Source organism: Miniopterus schreibersii (genome assembly GCF_964146895.1).
Source record: "Miniopterus schreibersii genome assembly, chromosome: 19".
Classification (NCBI taxonomy): domain Eukaryota; kingdom Metazoa; phylum Chordata; class Mammalia; order Chiroptera; family Miniopteridae; genus Miniopterus; species Miniopterus schreibersii.
Window position 1 is genome coordinate 31,092,390 of NC_138119.1, and position 27,791 is coordinate 31,120,180.

The window sequence follows — 27,791 nt, forward strand, 5'->3', positions numbered from 1 at the left end:
CAATTTAAAATATTTTATTTTAGAAAACGCGGTCTTAAATTTGTTTCAATCTTGTTTTCTATAGTCACAAATTAATCTTGATCACCTTAGATATAGCCATTGATTCTTCTTTCTAAATCTGTATAAAAAGGATGTTTTCTTGAAAAACCACAAGAAAAAATACAGCTGTTTTCTTTTTGCCCAGGTCAGTTACTCACTACAGTTAGGTGACACATTTAAGTTCGGCTGGCATTGAATACTTTTAAATATTTACAGGCATAGTTAAAACTATATCCCTCGACCACCAGCTTTCCAAAGAATTGGGATCTGTTTGACTTAAAATAAATACGTAACAAACATATGAACAATTTCTAAGCCACTTACGAGATTTTAAAAGTAAAAATTGCTAATATTTATTAAGCAATTTCTATGTCAGGCATATAATAATTGCTTTACACAAATTCACTAATTTTTTTCAGAATTCCTTTGAGGTAGGGTAAGATTCTTTTAGAAATGTCACTTTACAGATTAAGAAAAGTGAAGCTGGAACAACCTCAGTGATCTGTCTGCCCAGGGCCACAGAGAGAGAAGCTGAGGCCAGTGCCTGAACCAGGTCTTGGGGACCAGATTCAGATCACGCCATGCTGCTGGCTACGTGACAATGCCTACAGTCCCAGGATGAACCTCTTAATGTCGGGCATGTGAATCACATTACTTGGACAAGTTACTAAGAATCATGATGCACTTTTTAATGCATGTACATTTGTATACACACAGAAAGTGCAGGCGAACTAATATACAGTCACTGGAACAGCCATTTCACGACGTGCACAAGTCTCAGTACTCCTATCCCTTCCCAAGTCGCCTAGTTTGCCTTCTCTCTCTGTGGTACCACAGGGCTCGCTCTGGACAGGCACAGTTACTCCCTGACCAGCTCTGTTTTCAGTATACTGCACAGCCTGAATTGTTCAGAAGGCCCATTTTTGTTAAAGAACTTGACATGGTACACAGGCATACCTCGTTTCATTGTGATTTGCTTTATTGCGTTTCATAGATTTTTTTTTTTGATTTTTTTTTTACAAATTGAAAGCAAGAGCCTCCACCAGCAAAAAGATTACAACTCGCTTTATTGTGATACTTGCTTTAATGCGATGGTCTGGAACTGAACCCGCAATATTCCTGAGGTATGCCTGTAAAGGGTTGTTTTCTCTATAGAAGATGTAAAGTTTCAATTAGATATTTTTGAGAAATTCTTAGTGCTGTTTCTACACCTTTTAATAGCTAGTCAGTGTCGGTAAAGAAAACCAGAACATCCATCTCATTCTCCCAGGCAACTTCTGGGCCAATTAGCATTGATTACTAGCAGTGGTGTGCTGGCAGAGGTTTAACACCTGGCTCTCCAGGGCGGAAAAGCCATGATTTGTAGCTTTTGCCAATTTCTGTGGTGTAAATACACAGAAAGAGATTGCACGGAACCACTCCTTTATATAGTATTTCTACCATACAGATACAATAGTCATAAATCTCTTCAAGAGCACAGATATAGAAGAATTAGGAAGGGATTAGTTTTGAGCAGCTGTTACCTTTGTTTTTAACGTAATTTAACAATCAGCTTTTATAAACTGGTAGGAGCTAGCCCAGCATACCACTGAATTAGCATCCCAAAGATAGCAAGATTCAACTTTTCCTTTCGTTGTTTTAGATTATGGATGATCTACTGATATCAGCAGCAGGAATTTGAGGGACTTTGGACTATTAAGAAGTAAAAAGCACATAAATCCTGTGAGCATGCCATGGAACAATTTGGGGGTTGTTCTGATTAACTTAAAATATATCTACATATAACAATGATCATCGAGCTTTATAATTTCAACCTATGTTTTTAAATTCAATTAAGAGTGATCTTCAAACCCGGGGTGCGGTCCATGCAGGAGGCGGCCAGTGCAGTGAAGGGATGACTGTCGTCGTCCTTCCCAGGTGGGCATCCTGGACGGCTCTTAGCAAGAGTCTGACCCAGGGAAGAGGAAAGTAATTTGAACAGTCAGGTAAAATTCTAATGATTTGCCCAGGGAGGGCCCAGGTACCGGAACTCAATTTAGTTTCTTCTATGCAAGTATTTAGTGGAGAAGATCTGACCGAAGGCGTCGGGAGATTGCCAGCTTCCTTCCACGCTTTGATCTCTGCTGGTGCTCAAGAGGCCGGATTTCTTCGCCGGCCTCCTGCACCTGCTTTTACCTCTGGTAGCACTCGGAGCTTTCCATTCCCAGTGGTCTGTCCTGGGCAGGAACTACAACAGAAAAAAACAGGCGGCACCTTGCGATCACTCATCCTGAGAGCATAACCAGGCCTCCTGTTTCTCTGCCACTTGATGGCTCCTTCGAGAGCCAAGTGAAAAGTTAGACCTATTAGTTCTGGCAAACTGGGGGTGGAGGCAGTTTGTTGAGACTAGTGTCTGGGGCTTAGGGAATACGTATTTCTTTTTGTCTCCCTTGATTAGGGAATTCATTAAGTGTTACTCATTTGACATTCAGCAAATACTTTTTTTTTTTTAAATCCTCGCCTGAGGGTATTTTTTCATTGCTTTTCAGAGAGAGTGGGAGGGAGAGAGAGACACTGATGTGAGAGAGACACGTGGATTGGTTGCCTCCAGTCCAGGGATTGAGCCTGCAACTGAGGTGCATGCCCTTGATCAGAACTGAACCCGAGACCCCTCAGTCCGGAGGCTGACTCTCTAACCACAGAGCCAAACCAGCTAGGGCACAAGTACTTCTTGAACGTGTGGCCTAAATGAAGGCTCTCTGCTGACCGCTGGACTAGACCTGTCACCTCAGAAGCAAGACTGTAGTCAGGGCTGATTGGGGGCCCCATGGTTCTTCTGGGCTTCTAAACTGATTGTGTAAAGTGTGCATATGTCCCCCTGCTGAGAGAGGACTCTGGCTGCCTGTTTCTTCAGTGTTTGTGGAGAGGACGTGGGCTCTGCCTGGGCACCTTGTCTCAGGAACTGGCTACGGGCACAGCTGAAACAGTTTTGGGGACTCTCAGAGCTCGGGGCGGAAAGGCAGGGGAGGGAGGGCTCAGGGCTATGAAAATAGCTTTGGGACTCCCCCTGCCTGGCTTCTCCAGGAGTGAGACTATTCTTAGGTAGTATCTCTGTCCTGAAGGAGCTTTTCGTTGCCACTTGGCCTGAAGGACTTCGTTTTGAAAAGAAGATTTGGACTAGAATCAAAATCCTAAACTGCAAAGAGAGGGCCAATTGGGCTGCTGGGCTGAGTTCCAGCCAAGGAGGCCGGCTCTGCCTTCGGTGCCCTGCACAGGCCGGGGAGAGTCTTGGGCCACGGTCCTGAGGCCCAGTGGGTGCAGGAAGCCAAGTTCATATCCATGCCCCTCTCCTAACAGACAAACCATGAGTCAGCCTACCCCGGTGGCTCCTGCCCGAAGAGCGTGGTGTAGACAATTGCATGGCAAAGCAGGAAGAGGGGAGAGGAAGCTGGGGAAAAATAAACATTTCCTTGCATTTTACTTGGAACAGAGCAACACTGGTGGCGTGCTGAGGGCCACAGCATCTCCCACATTCTCCCCTGCTCTGTTTTCCTCCTCTTGTGTAGAAACAGATTTTTTCCTTACCTGATGAGAGTCCAGTGTGCATCCTGTGGAAAAACAGGAGCAAGATGTAGAAGGTAAAAGCCAAGCAAGCAAAGATCACGCCACAGACCAGGAAACTGTGGCTGCCCTGAGCCTGGAATATCTGCCAAAGGGGAAAACACAGAGATACCGGCCATCAAAACCTCCCACGGAGATGTATTGGAGGAAGCGACTTCTTGGGCCCTTGGCAGGTTTTCTAGTCAAGCTGAGGACTATCACACCAATAGACAGAAACCTGGGTAGCAGGGATGTGTTGGCCTTGTTTCAAGGTTATGTTTCTCGAGGAGACAGAAATCCTGCTCTGTGGCAGGGGTGGGACCCGGTGACCCCCACAGTCCCTTTCAGCTCTATGTCTGGAACCTTCTGAAAAACCTCCCTATCTCCCTTAAAACTCCAGTCACACTAGGAGTTTCTCTGCCCACAGTCCTGACCAGGACTTTGCAGAGGAGATTATATGTAGTCTTTTATTATGGAAGATTTAAAATATATGCCAAAGTAGCATAGGGAACTCCCATGGACCCATCACCAACTTCAGTGATTAGCACCAGTTCCCTCGGTGGCCTCCACGAGATCACGCTGAGGCCCACCCCAGCTCTCACGTCTCCACGAAAAGGGCACCGTGTGTAGCTCTTCCCAGCCCAGCAGGGCAAAGGCAGAGGAAAGGAGAGCAGTGAGGAGGGGGATTTGGAGGCTGAAAGACCTGGGTTTGGAGTCATCCTGACAGTTATTAGAAGTGCGATGACTGAGGGCAAACTGCTTAATTTACCTGCAAAGAGGGAATGACAATATCGACATTATAGTCTTCAGTGAAAAGTAGATGTATTTTTACCCCTGGTGAACACATGAACTGTGGCTACATGTGACAAGAACTGGGATCAGGGCCTGAGTTGGGCAGGAAAGCTGGGCCCTTTGCAGGGTGGCCAAAGGCTCGAGAGGTGGGGGGAGGGTGTGGCAGGTTGAGAAGGGATGGACGAAGAGCTCCGCAGCTCAATCCCATCCCAGGCCCAGGAGCTAAACAACATTCCCACGGGGCCCCCCTGGCCCCGCTCCCAGACATGACTTGTGTTTGCTTTGGACTATCATCGCATCCCTTCCCAGCTCCAGGTTCCCCATTTGGAGGCTCAGCTTTCAGGGCCGGCTCAGAAGCGGAAACAGGTAACACACAGAGTGGGCTCTGCTCACTTGGGTTCAGAAGGTGGCTGGCCCCACCTTCCCACCTGCTTGAAGGAGCGCTCCCCAAATGCTCCCCCCTCCCCTCAGAGTTTTCCACATACCCATCCAACCACCATCTGGAGGGACATCTCGCCAAGTCCTGCCCCTGTCACCAGCACTGTGGTCGCACAGCCTACCCAAAAGAAAAGGGTTTGGTTTAGTAAGAACAAGTCAGGAGACAGAAGTCAGCTGGCACGATCTGGGTTATTTCTGGGAAGTCTCTGGAAAGGATCATGGCGGCCTAGGAGGGTGCCTTGGGATTCATAAGATTTCTTAGGCTTTGGCTCTTGACTTGGCTTTGGGAATGCTTAGGTCCCACGATCATTATGTAAATTCCTTTTTCTGGGACCTCCAATTGTTCACGATCGTCTTCCCGGTAAATTCCAAGTCGCTTAGCCTGGCACTCAGGGCCCTTCCCAGCCTGACCGCCACCAACTTTTCCAGAAAGGTTTTCTGATCTCCCTACGCCCACCCCCCACTCTGGTCAGAGCGGTGTCCCGGGTGCCCTGGCTGCACTGACCAGCCACACGCTCATCAGTTTGGCAGCCTGGCACTGACTTTCGGAGCCTAAACTTCAGTCAGCCTGGGTTCCAAGCCCCGCTGTGTTACCTGCTAGCTCTGTCACCTTAGGCAACTTCTCCCCTTTTCCTAGGCCTTGGTTTCCTTTTGCAAAATGGGCATCATAACATGTCTTGTGCAGGGTTGCTGTGTGGGTCACTGATGCGATGCATGTTAAGTGCTCAGCAAAGTCCTGGTGCATAGTAAACCCTCGAAACCAGGCCAGTTCTCGCCTTAATCCTTCAATGCTGCCTCAGGATCAAGTCCAAGGGCCTTGATGTGGTTTCCAGGGCCCTTTCTACCCTGTCCCTGCTGAGAGCCCAGACTCATCTCTCACCCCCTGCTCACAGGCTGCCCCCCAGCCAGGAGAAACCTCAGTTCCCCGCCTGCACGCTCACTCTCGCCACCAGGTCCCCACACAGGCATTCACTCCTCCTCGCCTTTGTCCTGCAAACCCCTACTCAGCTTTCCAGTCCCGGCTTAGATTTCCTTCTGCAACCCTCTCCGCTCGCCCCGTCCCTAAACCCGGGCCAGCTGCTGCCCCTCTGCTGCCCCATGCCCTCGCCTTCCTCCCCCATACCCACTGTCTGCTTGCTGGGCAGCCTCCCCACCAGGCTTTAAGCCCCCGAGAGGACGGTGCCTTGGATTTTAGTTCAGTGGCGCGTATCACTGCCTATCGTCAACACAGTGGCCGGCGGGGGTAGATACTGAGTGTTTTTCGAATAACGCAGATCATTTTCTACTCTTTTAGTCTTACTTAGGCTTATGTTTATCTCTTTGCGTCTTTGCTCTCTTGCTGGCCACGGCCCCTGCCCCACCCTTCCCAGGAATGCCATTCCTTGTTCCTTCTGCCTTTCCAAATCCTGGGCCAGCTCATATCCCATCTCTCCCATGAAGCTTCCTCAAGAGTTAACACTGGTCACTCCCTTCTCTGAATTCCAGTGGCACCCAGCGTCTATTCCACTCATCCACTCAAAAACCTCCCGGTACCTTCTGTGCCTCAATACTGTGCTAAACACTAGTGCACTCAGATGAATCCTTTGAGTTAACATACATATTGAGCACCTGTGAGTCAGTTAAGCTGCTAAGTCAAGAGCTGTACATTTTCTCTAACATGCAGAACAATCCTCAAAGGTAAGCATTTGCATCCCCATTTTTCAGATGAGAAAACTGAGGCTCAGAGAGGGGAAAGAAATTGAATCACACAAGGCCATAAGGCCAGAGAGTGTGAAGGCAGGACTGATATTCAGGTCTGCTGATGACCTCCAAGCCCTCGCTCTTGCCCTTGTGCCTTGCTGGTGTCCACAGGGAGTGTATTGTCAAGGAGAAGATGCAGATAACTAGGTACAAAAGCCTTGAGGGGATCAAGCATGAGAAGCAGGTATGGAGGAGGGGGTTCCTTTCCAGTGGGGACCAGAGAAGCCTCCAGGAGGGCCAGAGGAGGAGGGGCGGAGTAGAGGGCATTCTGTGCGGAGGGCTTGTCACGTGCCAAAGTGTGGAGGGACAGGGCAGATTGTGTGCCACCAGGGAGTAGCGGGCTAGATGCCGGCTCCGAGGGGAAGCAGGGTGGGCGAAGGCCGGAGAAGGGAACGGAGCTCCACAGGAAGACATGAAGGCCAGGTCCGCTCTGTGTTAAGGCAGGGCCTCTGCAGCAGCTCAAGGATGGCTGCGTAAGTGGTCCTCACCCTGGCTCCACGTTAGGATCACCCGCAGCTTCGGACCAATTACATCAGACTTTGTGGCGGTGAAGTCCAGGCGTTGGGTTTTGTTACAAGTGTTCCAGGTGATTCTAATGGGGAACCATCCCTGAGAACCTCTGATGGAGGCGAATGTGAAGGCCAGGAGACAGGCCGAGGCCTGCCCAGGCAGCATGGAGGTGATCAGACATTGGGAAAAGCTGGGTACTGTTAAATATTCCAAGCTGGTAAGTGATGATAAAGGCCTGAACGAAAGCAGGGATGGAGAGAAATGATATGAGCATGGATTGGGGTGATCATTTACAGGCAGAATCAACCACGATAACTTACTATTATTATTGTTAACTTGTTGACCAGCTATTTCAAGCCAGAGCTCGCCCGTGCGACTGGCTATTTTTTCTGTCGTGACGGGTCAGCAAAGTGATTAAAATTACTTAAATTAATATAAGTGCAGACACGAGTTAACCTGTGACCCATCAGCAACATTTGGACGTGGAAACATGAGTATACTCCTGACCGGTCAGCAAGGTGTTAACTCTAACATTTGTTGATCACTTAAAACTCTGTGGGATATAGTGTGTGACATATGATATCAACATTATTTCTTGACTTCATTTACTCGCTTGAGGTTTGGGGATTATCCTTAGATTTCAAGGGCCCTGGTCTCCTGTCTCTCATTATGGAGAACTGAGGTGGGTGTCGCTCTAATTGCTCTGACCACCCCCCCCCCCAATACACCGATTTCCCCCTCTTCTCCTCTAAAGAAATCACTCATCTTTTCCAACACTCTAGGGCATCTCTAGTTACTTCTAAGGGTAATATTAACTATTCAAAACATAAATTATTTTTTAAATTTTATTTTTATAAGTGTTTATTTGAGCCAAACTGATGATATATGCCGTGGAGCAAGATCTCAAATATTCCCCAAAACATAAATATTTTTAATGAAGCCACTTTGCAAAAGATTTTTGCTATATGCCTTTGGGAGGCTACAGAAAGGGAAGGACATTAGTCAAGAGAATTAGAGGTTTCTGACACCAAAGGAGCCGTGTCACAACCAGGAAGCAGCAGCCGAGTCCCTGTTCTAAGGCTCTGTTTCCAACAGCATCCGGGAGAACAACAAAGCAAGGAGGTACTATTACTGATAAGGGATCAAGTCCCTTTCCTGGGCTGTAGTTTCTCCCGTGCAGCTTTGCAGCTTGGAATTTCCATGCACGTTACACAAAATGCCAGCTGCGGGTTGGCACAGATTGCTATGGGAAAAGAGAGAATGGGCGAGAGAAACTGACTGCTCCTCTGCGGCCTGAAATCACACACACTGAGAGGGTAATGTGGAGGGGGGAAGCCACGTAGATGGGAACAACCCTACTTATGCACCTGTTCCCACCGGTCAGGATATAGTTTCTGTGGCGGGGAGGGCAGTGATCTTCCAGCTGGAATGTCCCAGAAAGATGGGGAGTAGGGGAGGGAGTGGCACCCGGCCAGAGGGACCGGACCGCCCTGCTTTCGGCCCCTGCACACTCACCTCTGTACTGCAGAATGTCCTCGGTGTAGGCTAGCATGCTGGGGAAGGTGCTGCTAAGGAACAGGCCCAGGCTGGCTGTCCCCGCGAACAGGAAGATGACGTTGTAGGAGAAAGCAAGCAGCACCAGGTGGGTCATCACCACGCCGACCTGCCACAGCAGAGATGGAGGTGATGAGAAACTGGGAAAAGCGGGATGGCCTTCGAGAAAGGAAAAACCTGGAGGAGTCAGTCTCCTGACCTGGAGAGTTAGGCCTTAGGAACAGTGCTGTGGCCAGTGTGCCACCCTGTGGAATATGTGGGGACTGCACCTTCTGTAGCGGCTGCCAACCAAGCCCAGAGATATGAGAGGGAGGGGGTGAGCCCACCCAGACATTTCCAACAAAGGGCCTACCACACACGCTCAAGAAGTGCTTGGCGAGGGAACACTGACTGTCCCTGAGGCCTTATCCGTAAGCATGGGAACTCCATCCAAGTCATCAGCTCTGCCTTGCCGGCTGAGAAGCAAGAGTAGTCCCCTTAGGTCTGGGGCCTGGAGGTAGCAGCCTCTGATTCCAGCTTCCTACCCTGCAAAGGGCTTCGCAAGCCTCCCTGAAGATCAGTGGGGAGTCAATGGCAGTGAAGGGCTCTTCAAGGGTAAACCTTTAGACAAGCACCAGCCCCAGTGTTTGTGTGTGAGCTTTTCTTAATGTCTCAGAGACACGGATCTTCTGTAAAACCCATAGCATTGAGGCAAAAATCTCCTGAGTACATCTGTTTCTAGAAAAAATAAGATGAAGGTAGGGGAGAAATCACAGCTAATCCAGCCCTGGCTGCATCCAGATGAGTGTGAGCAGGGAAAGGACTTCACACTCCCAGGCGGACCCTCAGGGATTTGCTCCAGTTGGAAAAATGAAGCCTGTGAGCTCGCCCCCGTTGCTCTCCGTCACTACCCAGGGTCCACAGCAGGACCTCGGAGATGCCGGCCTCAGGACCTTGGAGATGCCAGGACCTCGGAGATGCCAGGACCTCGGAGATGCCGGCTTCAGGACCTCGGAGATGCCGGCCTCAGGACCTCGCCGGCCTCAGGACCTCGGAGATGCTGGCCTCAGGACCTTGGAGATGCCAGGACCTCGGAGATGCCAGGACCTCGGAGATGCCGGCCTCAGGACCTTGGAGATGCCAGGACCTCAGAGATGCCGGCCTCAGGACCTTGGAGATGCCAGCTTCAGGACCTCGGAGATGCCGGCCTCAGGACCTCGGAGATGCCGGCCTCCTGGTGGAAGCTGGGGGTCCGTACTGAGAGAGTCTCGCTGCCCAGAGCGGGATGCGCCACTTGCACAGCCTCTTCACAGCGCCGGAGACTTCTTTCATGCGGTAAAAACACGAAGGCAGGGGCCTATCTGCGGTTCCAAAGAGAACGCGTTCCTTTGGCATAGAAAAGGGCCCCGCGGACCCATCTGCGCTTCCTCCTTTGGCTGGATTTCTAGACGTGGGCGCGGCCGGGCTCTGCAGCGACGCTTCTTTGTCTGCATTTCCCATTAGTCCCGCTCCACAGACTCCAATATCTCTATGCCTGGACTCAAACCCACCCCTCCAGCCGCAACCTGTGTCCAGAACTCCAGACGTGCGTATTATACTGTCCCTTTGACATGTCACTGGTGACTAGCAAAAGTTCCAAGTGGAACTTTTCCTTTCCTCCCCTAAACCTAGTCTTCATCACATCAGTTAACAGCATCCTGCCCCCAGGGCTCAAACCTTGACCCTGCCTTTCCTCACCGACATTCAGGCCAACAGCAAGTCCTGTGAACTCTACCTCAGAAAACCGTTTAGAACCTTTGTACTCCCCAAGTCCCCCCTGACCACCCTGGTCCAGCCGCCGCCTGTCATGCCTGGACTGACAGTGGCTTCTCACTGTCTCCCGCATGACTGGCCTCTTTGATTCAGGAAGTCTGGGTTGGACCCCAGAATCTGGTTTTCCTTTTTAAAAACCTTCACTTCAGGTGAGTTTTTATCGTGGAGCCTAGGATGCTTCAGACTCTCTTCCTTCTCTCAAACCCAGAGGCCTGCCCCACCCTCCTCTCTCTAAGCAACTGGCCTCGTGTCCTACAGAGGCTGGCCACCAGCAAGGCCTGTCCCCTCACGGTCCTCCACCTCTTCTCCTCTGGGCCCCATGTTACCCCAGCTCCATGGAACAGGGGCTCCCTCCTCCTGAACTGCCTGCTTCCTTCCCCGCTGCCCTTCATCCCCACTCCCCTCTCCCAGAGCCTTCTGAACTCAGTTCCTCTCTACAATGGTATCTTCACAGACCCCCACCCCTCAGGCTCTGCCTACAAATAGGCTCACACCACCCTGAGCCCTGTTGAACAAAACTCCCTTCAGCTCAGGAGTATTGGCAATACTCATGCCTCCACCTCCCATCTCCCTCTCAGCCTCAGCCTCCGAGTTTGGCTTCTACCTACCCAACCTCCCATCTACCTTGAACAGAAATTTCTTTCTTGAAGGTCATAAACCAGTACAAGGCAAATCCAAAGCCTTTCTTGGGGCTCATCATCTTTGGTCTGTGTAGCCCTGCCTTTATTTCCTAACCCTCTCTCTGCTAGAAACTCAACCCAAGGAAGGACTTTCTGACAATTGATTGAGCTACGTGGAAAGGTAGTGAGCTCTCAGTCCCTGGAGGTGTTTAAAGAGACTGTGGATCTCTCCTCTATAAAGGGATGTCATAGAGGTGATTCAAGCCCTTCTGGGAGGTTGGGTTGATGACCTTTCAGGAATCTGTAATCTGGATCCTATTGTCATAGATGGTGAGAGAGATACATATCAGGGTGAAAGTTAAGACCCATCACTCAGGCCCAGATCTCCGGCCTTTTGGGCAGACCAGTTCCTGGAAGGCAGCCTATTTGCCAGTCCGGCTACTTGAGAATCACTTGGGAGAGTTTCAAAATGTAAATCCCCAGGCTCCAGCCCAGAGAGGGTGGTTCTGAAGGCCAGGGGTTCCCTGGCCTCCACCAGCCACAAGGCTCTGACCAGCTGGGCACCAAGGTAAACACGGGAGGGCCAAGGCCAGAACCTGCCTCCCTTATCCTTGGCAGGCTGTCAGCTGGGATCTGCCCCCCACAGAGCAGGAATTGCCTCCTACAACCCCTTCCTTTTATGAGCACAAAATCAGGGGTCCAGAGGGGAGAAGGGACTTTTCCAGGGACTTTTCCAAGGTCACAAGGGTAGGCTCCACCTCCTGGATTTCCACTCCTTCTTCAGCAGCATCACCCTTTCCCTCCCCTCCCTCCCTCTGTGCCCACAGTCCCACCCTGTTGGCATAGTTCAGTCCTGAGCAAAAGTCCTGGGACAGTGGTAGGGTCAGGAGTGAATGGTTCTCCTGAGTCTCCAAGAAGTGAAAGGAAGCCACTTACCATATTGATGAAAACCATGGTGACTGGCTTCACTCTGGAGGAGACGGGAATGGAGATGAGCTGGCCCAGGGTGATGAAGCCCCAGAAGAGGCTGGGAAGGTAACCAGCCACCTTGTGTCCTACAGACAGCGGCTTCTCCACTGCATAGCTGTACACAAAGGTGGAATATGCCCCCTGTGGAGAGACAGGCCCACTAAGCAAACCTGTAGGCATCCAGACCGTAATCCTGGGAAAGGCAGCCCTGCTGGGCAGGTGTAGGAGGACCGCTCCCCCTCCTAGAGGCTCAACAAACAGTGGGCTTGGGGCCAAGACCATACAGCAAACATAGGCCGGAGCTGAGGTCAGAGCCTGAGGTGCCACAGCTTCCGGACTGCACCTGCGGAGGCCTCAGGGAGGCTTGAAAGTACTGTGGCCCCTTCACCAGAGCAGGGTTCCGCTACATGTCTTATTTATCAGGATTCCACAGGATGTTTTTTACTGAAGGACGTTTGCTACAGCTAAAAAAAAAAAAAAAAGCGTGCACAAGCATCTCATTTTACAGATGAGAGGGCAGAGAGTGACCTCTCGAGGTCACACTGAGAGTTGGAAGTCAACTAGCACTGTCACGAGCACCTTCCACCAGGTTACCTAGGGGTGTGGGGCTTTCTCTTTGGGCAGCCCCTCATATGGCAACCAGTTAATCAGCTGCTCAGAACCGTCCTAATCTAATCCTTAAAGATTTCTAGGAAAAGGCATTAGATAGTGTGACAGAGGTCACTAGTGGACTGAATGTGGCTTGTTTTTACGATATGGCCTAAGGAGCCCAGGTGTGGAATGTATTCCAGGAAGCGAAGTGCCCTAGAGTTTATTCGGCATGACCTCTACTTGGCAGTACAGGGCCCTGCCCCTTTTAAAAAAATTTTGGGTAGCCTGCACTTAGTAAGAAACCTATACGCCCCTATCTACAGAGTTAACAAAAATAAACAATTGGCCAGGACAGAAGACCAAGGGGCTGCGAGCAATGCTGGAAACAGTTACCCCCAGAACTTTATTTAAAGTTTTGGGTTGACTGAAATACAGGTGAGGTTTCTAGGGAACCTTGATGCCTCTCTTTCTCTTGCCATCTCCAGATTTGAGTCTGGGGGTGGAGGGTCCCCCAAGAAGGTGCACCCTGAGGGCAGGCTTACCATCATCCCATCGGCCATGAACAGGACCAGCGCAGCTGTGATGTGGATGGCAAAAAAGGAATAAGGGACTCCTTTGAAGTTGGTCCTCTGGCAGCAGCTGAACAGGTCCTCGTGCGCTGGATGAGACACAAGAAGACCAGGGGTGAGTCTTAGCCTCTGTCCCCCTCCCTCTGCGTGCCCAGGGGAAGTGGTTGGCAGAATGGTGGACCACCTACTGCCTCCTGCCTTCTCTAGCTTCAACCAACCATCTGTTAGGAACAGCCCCTGTCCATCTCACAGTCCTGTGGCAGCAAGGCTCAGAGAGGGCAAATAACTTGTCCAAGGTCACACAGCAAGGTTAGGCAGAAAAAAGGTTGGAGCCAGAAGTCTGCCTTCCTCATTCCCTTGGCCAGGTTGCTCCATCTCCTGCCTCACGAGACCATTGGTGCCAATTTTTTCCCAACCATTATCACCTGTGACCTACAGTCACACTCTGGAGGAGGGGTTATCAGAGAAACCTAGGTGGCTGGCTGTGAGCATGAAAGTTCATTAGAGCCCCCACCTGGGTGTGACTGAATCTTTGGGGGCAGCGAGGAAGCGTCTTCCTTCTCAGGAGGCTGTGTCTCCAGGGCAAGCTCATCTGCAGACAGGAGCAGTGGCCTCCTCTGAGGGCAGCAGGTCAGCAGCCGCTCTTTGGACAGCAGATACAGCACAGCCATGGGCACCGGGAGCTGGGGGGTGGGCAGAGGGTCAAGAGAGCCCTGTTCCCGCCAGGCTCCCCCCTTCCCATGCTTGGCCCACTGCACATGCTAAAACATGGGGCACACATCGTGGGGCACATGTTTGCACAGTCCTGGGAGAAGACAGCTCTTTTCCAAGGGTGCCTACCTAAGAGGTGGCCCCAGCTAATGTAGCCTTGACCCAGTGCACGCTCAGTGTAAATGCTGCCCAACCTTAACCATGCCTGTTTCCCTGAAAAGACAGGTACTTGCCACCTGCAAAGCTTAGACCCGCACTGGGTTTCTGCTGGCACAGGAGAGGTGCCAGACATAAACTCCTTTCCAAGAAAGTTTTGCTTTCGTTCATCACAGCTCTATAAAACGTGCTGGGGGAATTATCCCCATTTTCCAGATGGGACAAATGAGGCTCAAAGTTATCGCTTAGTCAGAACCTGTTACAACTGGAAGAGACCTGAGTGGTAAGCTAGAGACCCAGTGAGCATTAGTGCTGGTCACACGGTTGACTTGGGGCAGAGCAGGACTGGCACCTGGGCATCCTGATCTGTTTAGTGCCATCTCTACCTCAGGGGTTGTCTGGGTGACGTTATACCCTAGGAGGGTAGAGGCTGTCCTCAGCTTGGGTGTCTAAACAGGAAAACAGAGGCGTGGACTCCTTTTGATTAAAAAATGCATGTTACAAGCAACACACTCACATGCCCAGAGTGAAGTTCACTGCTATTTAGGGTAAGCCGCTTAGGTTTTATGAACTCCCCAGAGCAATGAGAAGTGTCTCCTGCTTCTGAGGTTGTCTGGAGAAGCCTCTGCCACCTCCCTCGGGTGCCCTGCATGTGTCTAACCACCCTGGCTGCCAGGAAGATCTTCATCCAGCCTAGCCTCTCCCTTGCTGCTGCAGCTCCATCATTCCTCCTGCTCAGGAAACAGGAAGCTTGGGAGCTGTGGAAGTTTCCCTGAGGCCGATGGACTCCTCTGGGCTCAAGGAGGGTGGAGGTGGAAGCCTGCCTGGAGCTGCTCTGAGGGAGCCTCCCCTCGCCTGGAGCCAGGCTGGCTCAGTCCAGCACATTCCAAGTCACCTGAACATCCACCTTGTGCTGACGTCTTGGGAGCCTCCCTCCGCACTCAAAAATAAGTCCAAGTCAGACTCTGCCGGGCAGAGTTAGAGCCACACATGGGACATGAATGGAAGGAGGCCCAGATCCTGCCCTCAGGAGTCCCGGGTCTGAGGGGGGGATGAAGCGCTCCCTCCAGCCTGATGGGGAAACAGGAAACCCACGGGTGGCAGCATGCCGAGGCAAGGCCAGGGGAAACAGCTGTGAGGGGGTCGCTCAGGTGCGGCTGTCCCAGGAGGGCGGTGGGGAGACCTCACACCTGGCCTGGCCTTGCCGCAGGAACGCACGCCGTCTTTAGGAGCCCATTCAGGGCAGGCAGGCTCCACCTACAAAGTCGGAGCGCCAGGTGGGAGGTGTGTGCGTGCGTGTGTGCGAGCGTGTGTGTGTGTGTGTGTGTGTGTGTGTGTGTGAGCCCTAGCACCCACATGCTGTCTTCTCTTCTGTGGTGGCCTGTTTATCCTCAGACACAAACCAATGGAAAAAGTACGGAAATCCTGCAGCAAACAAAGTGCCTCCAGTCTGCACCTTATGGGGCAGGAGAAAGACCTTGGCTTATGCTGGGCCTCCCAGCTTCCTGGCCCCAGAGTCCCAGCCTGACATTGTCCTGACACTGCTCCTTCCCTTTGCAGGTTACCGCTGGATATAATGGTCCAAAGCCTCATTGTTCCCAAACAATGATGGGCAGGGCAGAAAATGGAAGGAGCAGAGCCAGAAGGGGGTGATTCTGTGGCAGGGACCAGGAAGTTACAAAGAAGAGAGGCAATGAGCAGTGACTGCAGGTAGGAGGTCTGCGCTGGAAGCCGGGAGCTCCCGCCTGGCCCGGCCTCTGGCTAGCCCCCATCAGGGCTTTGAGCCCGATGGTATGACACCCCGCTGCTCAGAGGGACGGACTGAGTGGTCTCAAGATCGCTTCTCAGTGCCACATGCACAGTATCACTTTGAGTCTCAGCAGCAGCTGGGCAGCTGCTGGTCTTGCCTGAACCCAGCCAGCCCGACTCTCGAGGGGCAACAAGTCTGTTCAGTGCAGGAGAAGCTCTAAGTCAGAGTGACAAGCCACATGGTGGCTCTATCCCAGTCACCAGGCCAATGGTCACCCAAGACTCTCCCCACTCCCAGCCCATGCTGGGCCCAAGTCAGGAGGCCAGGGCTGCTCCTGGTGTTCCTGACAGTCCTTCCTGAGTAGGGACAGGGGTGGGGGTGGGGAGTCTCCCCACCTCTCCTTCTGGCCCCAGCCCAGGCTAACATGGGAACACCCACCCGGGGTTGCAGATCAGAGGTTTCCAGCCAGAGTCCAGAGTCAGTGCTGATGGGGAGAATGTGAGCCGGGGGCGCAGAGGGGCTTCAGTGTTTGACCCAGTCACAGCGAGGCGGTCTCTCTCTGTGCTCCCTCCAAGGCAGCCTGGGCAGGCAGGGTCCCTAGGAGGTTATCTTGTCTATCTCGGGGCACCCACAGGACACAGGAGAATCCCACCAACCATCAAACACTGGGAGAAGAGCCTGGCCTGGCCTGCAGCGCTCTGGCTCAGGGTTAGCTTCCTCTGACCTTGGAGGAAAAGGGCGGGTTTCCCACAGTGGCTCAGGCGATTTGAAAGTTGACCCTGATTTCACTGTGCCAAACCTGTTCACTGCTTCATCTCCCTGGAGAATTGCAATCACAGGATGTCACACTGAAGGACCTCGGAGGTAATCTTTTACAACCCCCTTTGTGCTTAGATAAATCCTGGGGGGTCAACAATCCCATCCTCTTGCCTTCCTGAGAGCACACTTGGCCCCAGCCCATTTCTCAGAATCAGAAGAATCTTCACTGGGAGCTGGGATGGACTGGTACGTGTGACTGTCTACTAGCCCTCACCCAGCCCTGCTCCAGTGGCACTCACATTGATCAGGGCCATGATCCAGAAGGCGTAGGACACGCGGGTTCTTGCTCTGTCTGGCGGGGATAGCCTGGGGAGCGTGTGGTTGGACCAAGGCTGGGCCTCAGCCCGGTGCTGCCCCAGGAGCCTGGAGGCGTGGAAGAGGTGACTGCCCGAAGTGATGTTGGCTGTGCTACTGGCAGGCAAGCAGTTATCCGACAGGAAGGGGTCGGCGATGAGGGGGCTCAGCAGAGCCCCAAAGCCCACAAAGAAATGGAGAACCTGGGGACAGAGGAGAGGTAGGGTAGGGGGAGTGATGGCTCAGGCTTCGGACCCCATCCCCTGTCTTGCACCCTATCTGGGGAGCCCCTGCCTGGCCCAAGTGGGAACAGGGAGTGGGAGGCAGGAGAGGGGAAGAGCGAGCTCCTCAGCCACCTGCTTGTCCTGGGATAACTGATGACAGTGGCCAATCACCTCCCTCCTTTCCCAAATCTTAACCCCCATGTTAGCATCCACCACAGGGCAGGGACTTAATAAAGGGAAGGGCCGGACTAGAGTCCTGGGTAACTGGGAGGACCAGGAAGGAAGAAGAAATACAGAGAGAGGGAAGGAGACAGGAGGAAAACAGCAAGGCCACTGTCATACCACTTCCCAGCTGACAAAGAACTCTCTGCTTAGCACTTAGGTTCCTGTGACCAGCCTGCAGGCAGGGTCATTGCCAACCAGAGATGCTGGCCTAGCTGGTCACACTGTACCGAGGCCCTGGCGCTCTCCCTGCATCACCACCCTGGCCTAGGGGAAAAGACACTGAGGCTGGGGAGAGGGGGCGTGAGAGCCGGACAGATGGACAGGTCCTGCCCCACCAGCCAGCTCCATGCCTGCTGTGGCTCACCTGAAGGAAGATGGCTGAGTCCTTCTGGTAGATCCTCACCAGCTGCATGTTGGCCACGGTGTCGATGCAGCCCATGGCCAGGCCAGCCAGTGCCATGACAGAGGCCAGCACCTTCACGTCATGGCAGAAGGGGATGACAGCAAACACCAGGGAGATGGTCAGAGAAGACACGAAGAGGACCCATAGTGACTGGGCCAGGCTGCGGTCAGAGGGGGAGGTCAGTGGGGGAGATCCAGAGCCCATGGGGAACAGTCCCCCCGCCCTCAGGTGGGAAAGAAGCTGAGGACGAAGCTCTGTCACCTATTGGCCATGAGTGGCCAGCAAGATGTTCAAGTGTCAAAGAACAATCCCCCTCACGGTCCTCTGTGAGGACTCCAGAGAGTATGTGATGGGGAAACGATGGGCCTTCACAGAGTGTAACTGCTATTGTTTTACTTATAAGGGAATTTATATTGTTTACCTATAAACAATTAGAGGGGACTCTGCTTTGAGTATTTCAAGGGAACTGGGTCACAGGCATGAAACTGGAGGTGCGATGGGAAGTTGAACCGGACCCCAAGTCCCTGAGCTGAGCTGCGGTGTCCTCTGCACTGAGGGTGAAAACAGCCAGGCCCCTGCAGGTGCCAGGCCTGAGCTGCCCGAGCAAAACCCACAGCGAGGTATCGGGCTGACCTGGTGACCCCTCTATGGGCAGAGGTGTTGGGCTCTGTGCCTGGCAAATGTATGGTTGGGGGCTCTGCGGCCATCCCCCCTGAGAGGCATCTGCTGGAGGAGCCCACTGCAGGCAGGCAGAGGGCCTGTCCCCCCCGAGGGGACGAATGGTGCACCTAAGGCTCAGAGGAAGGAAGGAAGCCTGTATTTTCTGGGACCAGCCTGAAAGGCTAATGGGGGTGCATGGGCAGTAAGAAGGTTCTACAGAAGAAGCTGTGGAGAAACCTTCTCAAATTATGAAAAGCTGGGGAGCCCCAGTTAGCCTCTGCAGCTGCTGAACTTTGGAGGGCGCGGAGCATGTGGCAAGAAGACGTGCCTGGATCTCCAGCACCCTGAAGAAAAGAGAAATGCCCCCGAAAACCCTGCACGCTGTCCTCCCTGGGCCCTCAGGTCCTCATCTTGCCCATCTCTGATTAAATCCTTTATCAGAGGGCTCTGCTGATAGCAGTGTCTGTTATATTTTCTCTTTTCTTGTTCCCAGGCTGATCTGCCAGCAAGATTGCTGATCATGACCCCTGTTCCCAGCTCTGAGCGTGTGAGCGGAGCGGGAGGGCTCGCTCACCCTGGCCACTGTGAGGAAAATGGCCTAACGCCCTTGCCCCGTCCCTGCCAGCCCCACGCCAGCCGGCCCTGCTCACTGAGCTCCTGCTTCCTGCAACCTGGTGGCTGTGTCTCACCTTCCTCTGTGAGGCCAGCACACAGGTGATGCCCACACCTCTACGGGGCACTAAAAACGGCAGGCCTTTCGTAATAGCTCTCTCTCCCCTTCCTTTCCCTACACAGATAGGCCAGGCACCCTCCTGGCTGGCCTAGCTTCAGGGACACCAGGAGGGTCCCCTCTCTCCTTCAAATGTTCCCTACATTGAGCCAGCCGACAGGGGTGACATTTCTACCATTCACTCACTGCTTTGTGGGAAAGCACAGATGCCCCAGTGCAAACACTCCTGAAGAACTGACATTACGCTACTGCCCTAAAAAAAATGAATGAAATGGTCAGTGACCAGTCCTGTAGCAGGTCCTGTGGGAACAGGGCCTGGGATGGGAAGGAGCTGGGCGGGGCGGGGTCGGGGGTTACATGACAATTGTTTACAATGTCTGAGACATCTGTGCACATGACAATGCTGTGAGGCAGACTTCGAAAATGCTGACCCACAAGTAAACCGAGGCTGAGAAGGGCCGAGAAAGTAGCTGACAGAGCCTGGACTTAAACCCAGGTCTTCTATGCCATGCTGCTTTTCCATGGAGGAATGTGTGTATGTGCGTGTAAAAAGCTGGTGCTGGGCCACAGACCCAGCCAGGCTGCAGAGGCTGGTCTCAGGAAGCAACGGCGAACAGCTATGGTTGCTAGAACATGAGCCCCCAGTGGTCCCTCTACTGGTGTTATGGGAGCTCCGAATGCTTTATAGTATAACTGCTGGCTTCATCACAGGCCCCCAAGGCATTTGCTCCAGCCCATTCATTGTGGGACCCCATGCCTGGCCCTGAGAAGGTTCTGGATGTTGCTAGTGAAATGGACTAGTGCTTGAGGAAGGTGAGCCTTATCACTGCACCCAGGATGGCCTGGGAAAGCAATGGGCGACCATTAGGAGGCTAATGTGGGATTAGGTGGGGGAGACAGAGAATCAGAGACAGAGAGATAGAGACAGAGAGATACTAGGAAGGTGCTGAGTAGAACAGCCTGAGGCTCAGGAAATGGGAAAGGGGTTGGGGAAGGGCTGGTGGCCAGTGGGCTGCCCTGGCCAGGCCTCTCCTCTCTCCCATCAGTACCCTCTCACCGTGTCACTCTTGAGAAGGACACTCAATGCCCACAAGGGGCTTTCTTGTTCCTAGGCCCAGTGACAGGTAGGAGGGAGGCATAGAAAACGGGCAGGAAGGAGAGGCTGGGGAGAGACCTGCATCTCCTGCCACCCACTGGGCAGTGGTGTGATCTTGCCACCCACCAGCTGGGGCTGAGGAAGGCTGAGCCCATATTGAGCCTGGGGTTCCTGGGCATGAGGGAGCTGGAGAACTGGTCCCAGCAAATGGGGACAGCTGCACCTCAGGAAACCTTGGGTTTGGATCCGGGGCTGCCTGTCCTCCCCAGTAGCTTCAGCAGGGCCCTTCTTGGGCATTCCAAAAATCAGCCTGAACAAACTTCTTTAGAATGGTGTGTAGTGGCCGTGGAAAAAGGAGTCTCAGATACACCCTAGAGCCAGACTGGAATATACTAATTGGCTTGGCCACTTAATGGTTTGGTCAATGGCTCCTTCCAGGAATATGGATAATTGCAAATTATGAAATAATAATGTCAAAGCAGCTTTGGCAGCGTGGACACAGTGGGATTTGTCGTTAGAAGATTGATCTGGCCCACCTTTGCTATTTCCCAGAGAAGGGGTGGCGCTCACTGGGCCTCAGTTTCCTCCACTATCAAATGGGGACAGCACGCTCTGCCTCCCGAAGCTGCTGTGCAGTCAGTGCGATGTTCCAGCCCGTCCTCCTTTGCTCACTCACCAGGATCTTCCTCTGGCCACTTGCAGTCCCCTGCCCCATGCTCACCCCTCCTTGCTGGCTCCCCCAGAGAGCACTGCCAGGCCCAGAGAAGCATGCTCTACAGGAGGGGCGCAGACGCTGGTGCCAGCTCTGGGATCCTAATCACGCACACACACACCCTGCCAGCCCTGCCACTGTTATTGCTGCACCCTCTGGAGTGACTTGGGAGGCTGGTCCAGGAACAGCTAGAGTGACAACAAGGACCTAAGAGTCCTACCCCTCATGTTACAGATCAGGAACCGGGCCCAGACAGGGAAGGAGGGCAGAGTAATGCTGAGCCGGGATCCAGTTTCTTGACTTGCAATCCAGGCAAAGGCCAGTGTAGTGCCATTGATCTGCCCTCCCCTGGTCCTGGGTTCAGAGGTTAAGTCAGGCCAACTATAGGAAGAGCCCCACTCCCAGGAACAGCCTGACAGTCCGGGGAACCCTTCCTTAGGAAGCTTGACAAGTGTCCAAGTTACTCATTACCAGTTCCACGTGGAAGGTGAAAGAAAACAGGGAAGGAGGGCAAGGAGCCAGGTCCTCCCCCTCTGCCTGGTGGTGGCTCTCCTGGAGGTGCCAACCCTGCCAGCCTGCCGTGTGACCTTGAGCACACTGCTGACCTTGTCAGCCAGGTGCTCTGCCTTACCCAGAGGGCACACGTGATCCATCACCTTGAACTGGCTTTGCTATGGGTAACTGCTCTGGCGCATAAGTCAAGGGGCTGCTTGGGTTTCGAAACGGGAGGGCTCAAGTGGTAAGGTGTCAGTGGCCTACCCTGCCTTCCACTCTCCAGGGGCGGGGGAAATTGCTGCTGAGGCCCAGCCCCTTGTCACCACAGGCTGAGTGACCCCAGGTTTGAATGAGTGACCCCAGGAGGTGCACTGCCATTCTCCTCACATTTTTGCCTCTGGGATCCCCGTCTATCTTGGATGATCTCCTGCTTTGAAAGACCAGGAGAGGGGCAGAGTGCAGAACTGAGGGGGAGTTAGAGGCAACCTCAGCACCCATCTACCTCTAAAGGGCAGGCAGCTCCCACGGGAGGAGTGGGGACCTGGGACAAGAAACCAGGAGACAGGCACCCCCTGGGAGCTAGGGCAGCTCAAGCCAGGGCAATGGGGGAGGGGCCAGGGGAGAAGAGGCTCCCGTCTAGCCGGGTCAGTTCAGCACCAGCACCCCAGCTTGTTCGGGGCTCTGTGTTATGGATGGGGGTACCCAGAGGGAGGAATAGCCAAGCCTGTCCTGGGGATATCCCAACCTAAAGCAGGACTGCCTGCGGACTCAGATGTGGGCTGTACCATGTGCCTGATGATGTGAGTGGCCCAGTGGGGTGCTGGGCTCCCACGAGTGCTTCCTACACATTGGCTGAACTTGTAATTCTGCAGGCCTACAACACCTCGCCCCCAGTTCTTTGCATGCATGGCTCTCTCCTGTCATTCAGGTATCAGCTCAAACGTCACCTCCTCACAGAGGCCTTCCCTGACCACCTCTGTTACTCTCCCCTGATGCTGCTCCTCTCCTTACCCTGCCTTATTTCCTGCGTTTCTCTAGGACTGCCTTCCAGAATGTAAGCTCCAGGAGAGCAGGAAGCTTGTCTGTCGTGTTCACCCCCAAAACAGCGCCTGCCTCAAGAGATACTTGTTGAATGAGTGAATTAAGGGGGGTGGGATAAGTCTTGATATTTTCTTAATTTAAAGAATTGATATATAATTTACATACCATAAAATTCAGCTATTCAAAGTGTACAATTCAATGGTTCTTAGTATGTTCAGAGTTGGAAACCCATGACCACAATCTAAGTTTAGAGCATTCCCTTCACCCCAGAAGGGAAACGGTGCCCATTGGCAGTCACTCCCCAGTCCTCTCCATACCCCAGCCCTGGCCCCAGGCAATGACGAATCTACTTTCTGTATCTACAGATTTCCCTATTCTGGACTTTCATATAAATGAAATCATAGAGTATGTCACATTTTGTATGTTGTCAAGGTCCCTCCATGTAGTAGCACATGTCAGTGCTTCATTCCTGTTTATGGCTAAACGAGAGTCCACTGTATAGATGCGCCACATTTCGTTGGTGGACATTTGGTTTGTTTCCGCTTGGTGGCCATTATGAATAGTGCTGCTCTGAATATGCACGTACAGGTTTTTTGTGGACATACGTTTTCAATTGTTTGAGGCACACACCTAGGAGTGGAACTGCTGGGCCATGGTAACTCCACGATGGGATGGATTTTTAAAGCAAGAAGCATGCCTGGGGCAGACCCCTGGTAGGCCTTCGGCCCCGGCTTGTTGCCTACTGAAAGGTGAACAAGCTGCTGGCCAAAGACACACTGACTTTCTAGATGGGAGACCAACCAAGGGCCCAGACCAGAGGAAGGAACTGGCTTTTGTATTGTGTTCCCACAGGGGCCAGCATTTGGGGCAGCAGGTCTGAGAGTGGCTGGGGAAACATGCACAGAAGACTGGGTTTCATGCAAGGGGCAGGAGGGAGCTGAAGCTGGGTCTTGGGCAGGGCAGGGCAGGACTTGCAGGAATTTGAGAAAAATAGAAAGGTAGAGGAGACAGTGAACAGGGCAAAGAGGAGAAGAACCCAATAAGCCTTCAGTTATGAGGTATATGCAGGGGAGAGGCCAAGGGGAGGCTGGGAGAGGACTGGGGAAGCTCTGAAAGCCACCTATTCACCCTGATGCCTTTGAGATAAAGGGGTCTCCCAAACTGCCCAGGGTGGTTAGACAAGTCCCCAAGAAACCAGGAAAGAAACGCCCAACTTTTGCCTAAATACCCTCCTCCTCTTTCCTGTCTGACAAAGCACATACCTATACACCCTGCCAGCCAGGTGGCTGTGTTTTATTTGAACTGTTTCCTGCTTTCCTAAGGAAGGTCTCGTCCTGATTCTTTTGGCCCTAATTGCACCCTTCTCCCTGTTGGCTGGCATATGGTGGCCTCCTTCAACATCTCTCTATGCTAGGAGAGGGGGTGGGGGAGAGTGAGTGAGGGAGAGAAAGGGAAGAAGAAAGAGGGAGAGGGGGAGGGAGGGGAAGAGAGAGCGAGAGAGCAGCGCCCACCCTGATCCTGCCCTGAGCACAGGGCTCCTGTCCTTCCTGGCACCCATTCTAACATCCAAGGCTTTCCCCACCCAGTCCCTCCAGTGCATGTCCTTATGGAGGCACCAAGAACTATTCAGCCTTGGCCCTCAGTCTGGGGCAAGCAGTAAGCAGAACTAAGCAGGAATCCTAGAGAAAGAAGAGCTGCCCGGAGTCTCCTCTCTCCAAGGCTCTGCACTCACCACCCCTGCCCCCCAACAGCTGGCCCTTGCCAATCTTCAGCCAATCCCCCACTGACAAACACTAGCCCGGTGCAGAAGCCAGTAATCACTTAAGCTGAAAAGCACTTGCAGGGTATTAGCATTTTAACTGAGAGGTGGAGAGGCCCCAAGGAATCAAGCTTTAGAGGCTGGTTTCAGGGAAGGTGGAGTTTCTGTCTGTTTGGGGGGTGGAATGGGGAATCATGATGAGCTAATCAGCCCTAGCTAGGTGGTGACTCCCATTACATACAGACCACCCCTGTGATATCCCCTCATTTCCACTGAAATCTGCTTTGCTCTTAACCAAAGGAAAGGGTTCTCTGCAACATTTTGTCTTGGAGATGGAAGGACTAAGGTTCAGAATTTAAACCTGAAACACTGACAGGACCTACTCCCCCACTCTGCCCTACCCCCATGCCTCTGATCCCAGCAGGAAGCCCCAGAGGCCCACAGTTTCCTTCCCAGGAGTGTCAGCTCAGGGAGAGACAGCCCATGCCTGTGCCTGGAGTAAAGGGTATAACTTGTACCCTGCAGAGTTGAAACTGACCTACTCCTAGAGCAAGAGGCATTTCAAAGTATCTGGTCCTAGACACAAATGCCTGGGTTCAAATCCTAAGGCCCTGGGGCAAGTCTCTTAATCTCTCTGTGCCTCAGCTTCCTTCTGCAAATAATAATAATAATAGTATATTCTTCAGGGTGGTTGTAAAGATTAAATGAGTTGATACAAGTGAGGTACTAAGAACAGTGTCTGGCACTGGGTAAATGCTCAGTAAAGTTAGTATTGTTACCATCATCACTTTTCTTTTCTGTGAGTAGGTTTCCCTTTTCACGGTTCAGAGCCCGCTGTCCAGTAAGGAGCCCTCAGGGAGGTGCAAACAAGTGAGGAAGAGATGGCCCAGGTGGATGTGTGTCTCTGCCCTTTTCACAGAGCCTGGCACACCAACCTGCCATTTAGAATTGTACTCATTCCCCTTCCTGTCCTGTGCGCTGCAAGTGTTCCGAAAAAGGTCCAGGTAAGGGAGCTTTTATAAATCAAAATACTTAGAAAACAAGAACAAAAACAAAACCACCTTGATAGATTTATAATTAAACCTCTAAGCAGATCGCTTCGTGCCTGTCAGAAGGGCTACCATCAACAAATCAACAAACAAGTATTGGTGACGATGCAGGGAAAAAGGAAGCCTCATGCACTGCTGGTGGGATTGTAAATTGGTGCAGCCACTACGGAAAACAGCTTGGAGGTTCCTCAGAAAATTAGAAATAGAACTGCCATATGACCCAGCAATTCCACCCCTGGAAGAAATTTAAAACGCTAATTTGAAAAGATATATGCAACCCTACATTGATTGCAGCAACCCAAGTGCCCATCAATAGACAAGTGGATAAAAAGTTGTGCTACATATACACAATGGAATGTTACTCAGTCATAAAAAAGAATGAAATCTTGCCATTTGTGACAACATGGATGGACCTAGAGGATACGATGCTAAGTGAAACAAGTCAGACAGAGAAAGACAAATATTATGTGATTTCACTTATATGTGGAACCTAAAAAAAACAAGCCAACAAAACAAACTCATAGATACAGAGAACAAACTGATGATTGCCAGATGGGAGGGAGGCTGGGGAGACTGGGTGAAAAAGGTGAAAGGATTAAGAAGTACAAATTGTCAGTTACAAAAATAGTCACAGGCTGCAAAATACAGCACAGGGAATATAGTCAAGACTGTTGCAATAACTATGTATGGTGCCAGATGGATACTAGACTTATCGGGATGATCACTCGACAAGGTATGTAAATGCCTAATCACTATGTTGTACACCTCAAACTAATATAATATGGTATGTCAAATGTAATTTAAAAATAAAATTAAAAATACACCTCTAAGCAAAATCAGAATGGATAGTAAGCTTTTAAAGATTTTCTGAATCTCATATACACCCAATCCTGTAAAAAACACACAGAAACATGAGTAGTATACACAAGGAGTCGTGCTTGTTAAGAGGAGAATTCTTCGGTTTACAAGAGGACTTGGTAGTGGGATGATCGCTCCCTAATTGATAATATTTTGTCATTTGAGTGGCTTAAAATGGGGCCCATCTGTATGACACCTGTGCCCCTCTTCCATCAGCTCTGGAAGCAAGGTGGATAGGAAAACCTACCCTCATGGATACCTCTAGGAATGAGCCAAAGGGGATAGCCGGTGGCCCAGAATGGCCCCTAGAGGTTTCTCTGGGAGAGCCCAACTGTGGCTTTGTTCCCAGGCTGCCGGCCTGCTTGAGCCCATGCAATCCAGGAAGCTGCCCAGCCCAGAGCTGGGACTAGAAAATCTCCCAGCAGCTCCTGGCTGGCAAGTCATCTATCCCCAGTTTGGGGTCTGTTTTCCCAGCTGCACTAGGAGAGTGATCCTGCTCCCTTTCCAAAGGGCTTCTTGGAGGAGGCCCTGTCCAATTTGAGCAGCAGAATGAAGCTCTGCAATGAAATCCAAAGAGGAGTCTCTGGGACCATGCCAGGCACTTCAGAGCCCAGCGCTGGGCAGAGGCCAGGGTGGAGTAAGGTGAGGTGAGGGAGTGGAGGGGGACCCTGGCACAGGGACAGAGGGTCACCTTACCAAGCTATAAGTAAGACACCTGTCCGCACTTTCCCTACAAGGCCCTAGTGGGGAGGTCCTGTGTCTCCACAGGCGAAAGGGCTCTGCCTCCAGGGTCTGGTGCAGGAACCCTGGCCCCTCAGGAGCAGAACCACACAGGACCCGCCAGCCTGTGGCCCCCTGGGGGCAAGGACAGCCTGTACCAGCTGATCTGGAACTAATGGTGTGAGTGGAGCCCGCCCCAGGGTGCTGTCAAGCCTCAGCCCACTCTGGAACCTCGCAGGGCCCTGAGGTGACACTCCCATTCTCCTTCCACCTCACTTCCAGTTCCACCCCCAGCAGCAGAGGCTAAGAACAGACCTCAGACCTGCTGTGCAGGAGCCCCCCCCCCCCCCCACGCCGCGTGGGTTGGGGAAGCGGGGTGAGAGCTGGGTTTACCTCTCATAGGGGTGAGTGGAGGCCAATAAACAATCCAAAAATCACCTCCCGTCTCGGGGGAGAGTTTTCCGGGGAGAGCTGGGCGGGGTGGTCGCAGCCCCAGCTCCATGGGGACAGCGATGAAGGCAGTGGGCAGGGCAGGGCAAGGGAGGGAAGGGTGGGCGGCGAGGGCCCCGCACTCACGTCCTCTTAAAGATGCCCCCGAGCACGCTGCCCAGCAGGAGGCAGAGCTGCTGCGAGAAGAAGACCCAGGAGATCTGAGCCAGCGAGCTGTGCGTCTGGCAGCGCAGGTCCAGCAGCGTGGGCCCCAGGAAGGCGATGCACAGGCCGAAGCTGAAGAAGACGCTCCAGTAGGTGAGCGTGGGCTGCAGGTTGCGGCGGAGCAGCCCCGACAAGCGGGCGTCGCAGCCCATGGCCCCGGCCGGCAGCGCGCTGGCGGCTGTGCCTGGAGCGCGCGGTGCCCGAGTGCCGCCCGCCCACGGAGGGCCGCTGGCCCTAGAGGCC

At 52.6% G+C, this 27,791-nt stretch overlaps 1 protein-coding gene across 3 annotated transcripts; it reads right to left on the reverse strand.

Annotated features, from left to right (window-relative positions):
- On the reverse strand, positions 1-27,791 carry MFSD4A (major facilitator superfamily domain containing 4A). 3 transcript variants are annotated; one of them, XM_081120833.1, is made up of 10 exons: positions 27,471-27,759; positions 17,736-17,934; positions 16,868-17,125; positions 13,707-13,875; positions 13,166-13,281; positions 12,000-12,173; positions 8,614-8,761; positions 4,896-4,966; positions 3,604-3,724; positions 1-2,266 (listed from the first exon to the last, which is right to left on the reverse strand). In XM_081120833.1, exons 1-10 carry the CDS (start codon positions 27,698-27,700, stop codon positions 2,211-2,213), a joined length of 1,542 nt encoding a protein of 513 aa, XP_080976959.1. In that variant the 5' UTR covers positions 27,701-27,759; the 3' UTR covers positions 1-2,210. The 3 variants fall into 3 exon arrangements, with proteins under 3 accessions (XP_080976959.1, XP_080976960.1, XP_080976961.1); XM_081120834.1 differs by having other exon boundaries at positions 1,058-2,266; positions 3,604-3,626; positions 27,471-27,751; XM_081120835.1 differs by lacking the exons at positions 1-2,266; positions 3,604-3,724; positions 4,896-4,966 and adding an exon at positions 7,952-8,341 and having other exon boundaries at positions 27,471-27,791.

Coding starts and splice junctions, on each gene's coding strand:
- MFSD4A (XM_081120833.1), bottom strand. CDS start 27,700: ATGGGCTGCGACGCCCGCTTGTCGGGGCTGCTCCGCCGCAACCTGCAG. Junction 17,935..27,470: donor GGGGGCATCTTTAAGAGGAC/GTGAGTGCGGGG, acceptor CTCTGACCGCAG/CCTGGCCCAGTCACTATGGG. Junction 13,876..16,867: donor GGATCATGGCCCTGATCAAT/GTGAGTGCCACT, acceptor CCCACCCCCCAG/CTCCCGGTGCCCATGGCTGT.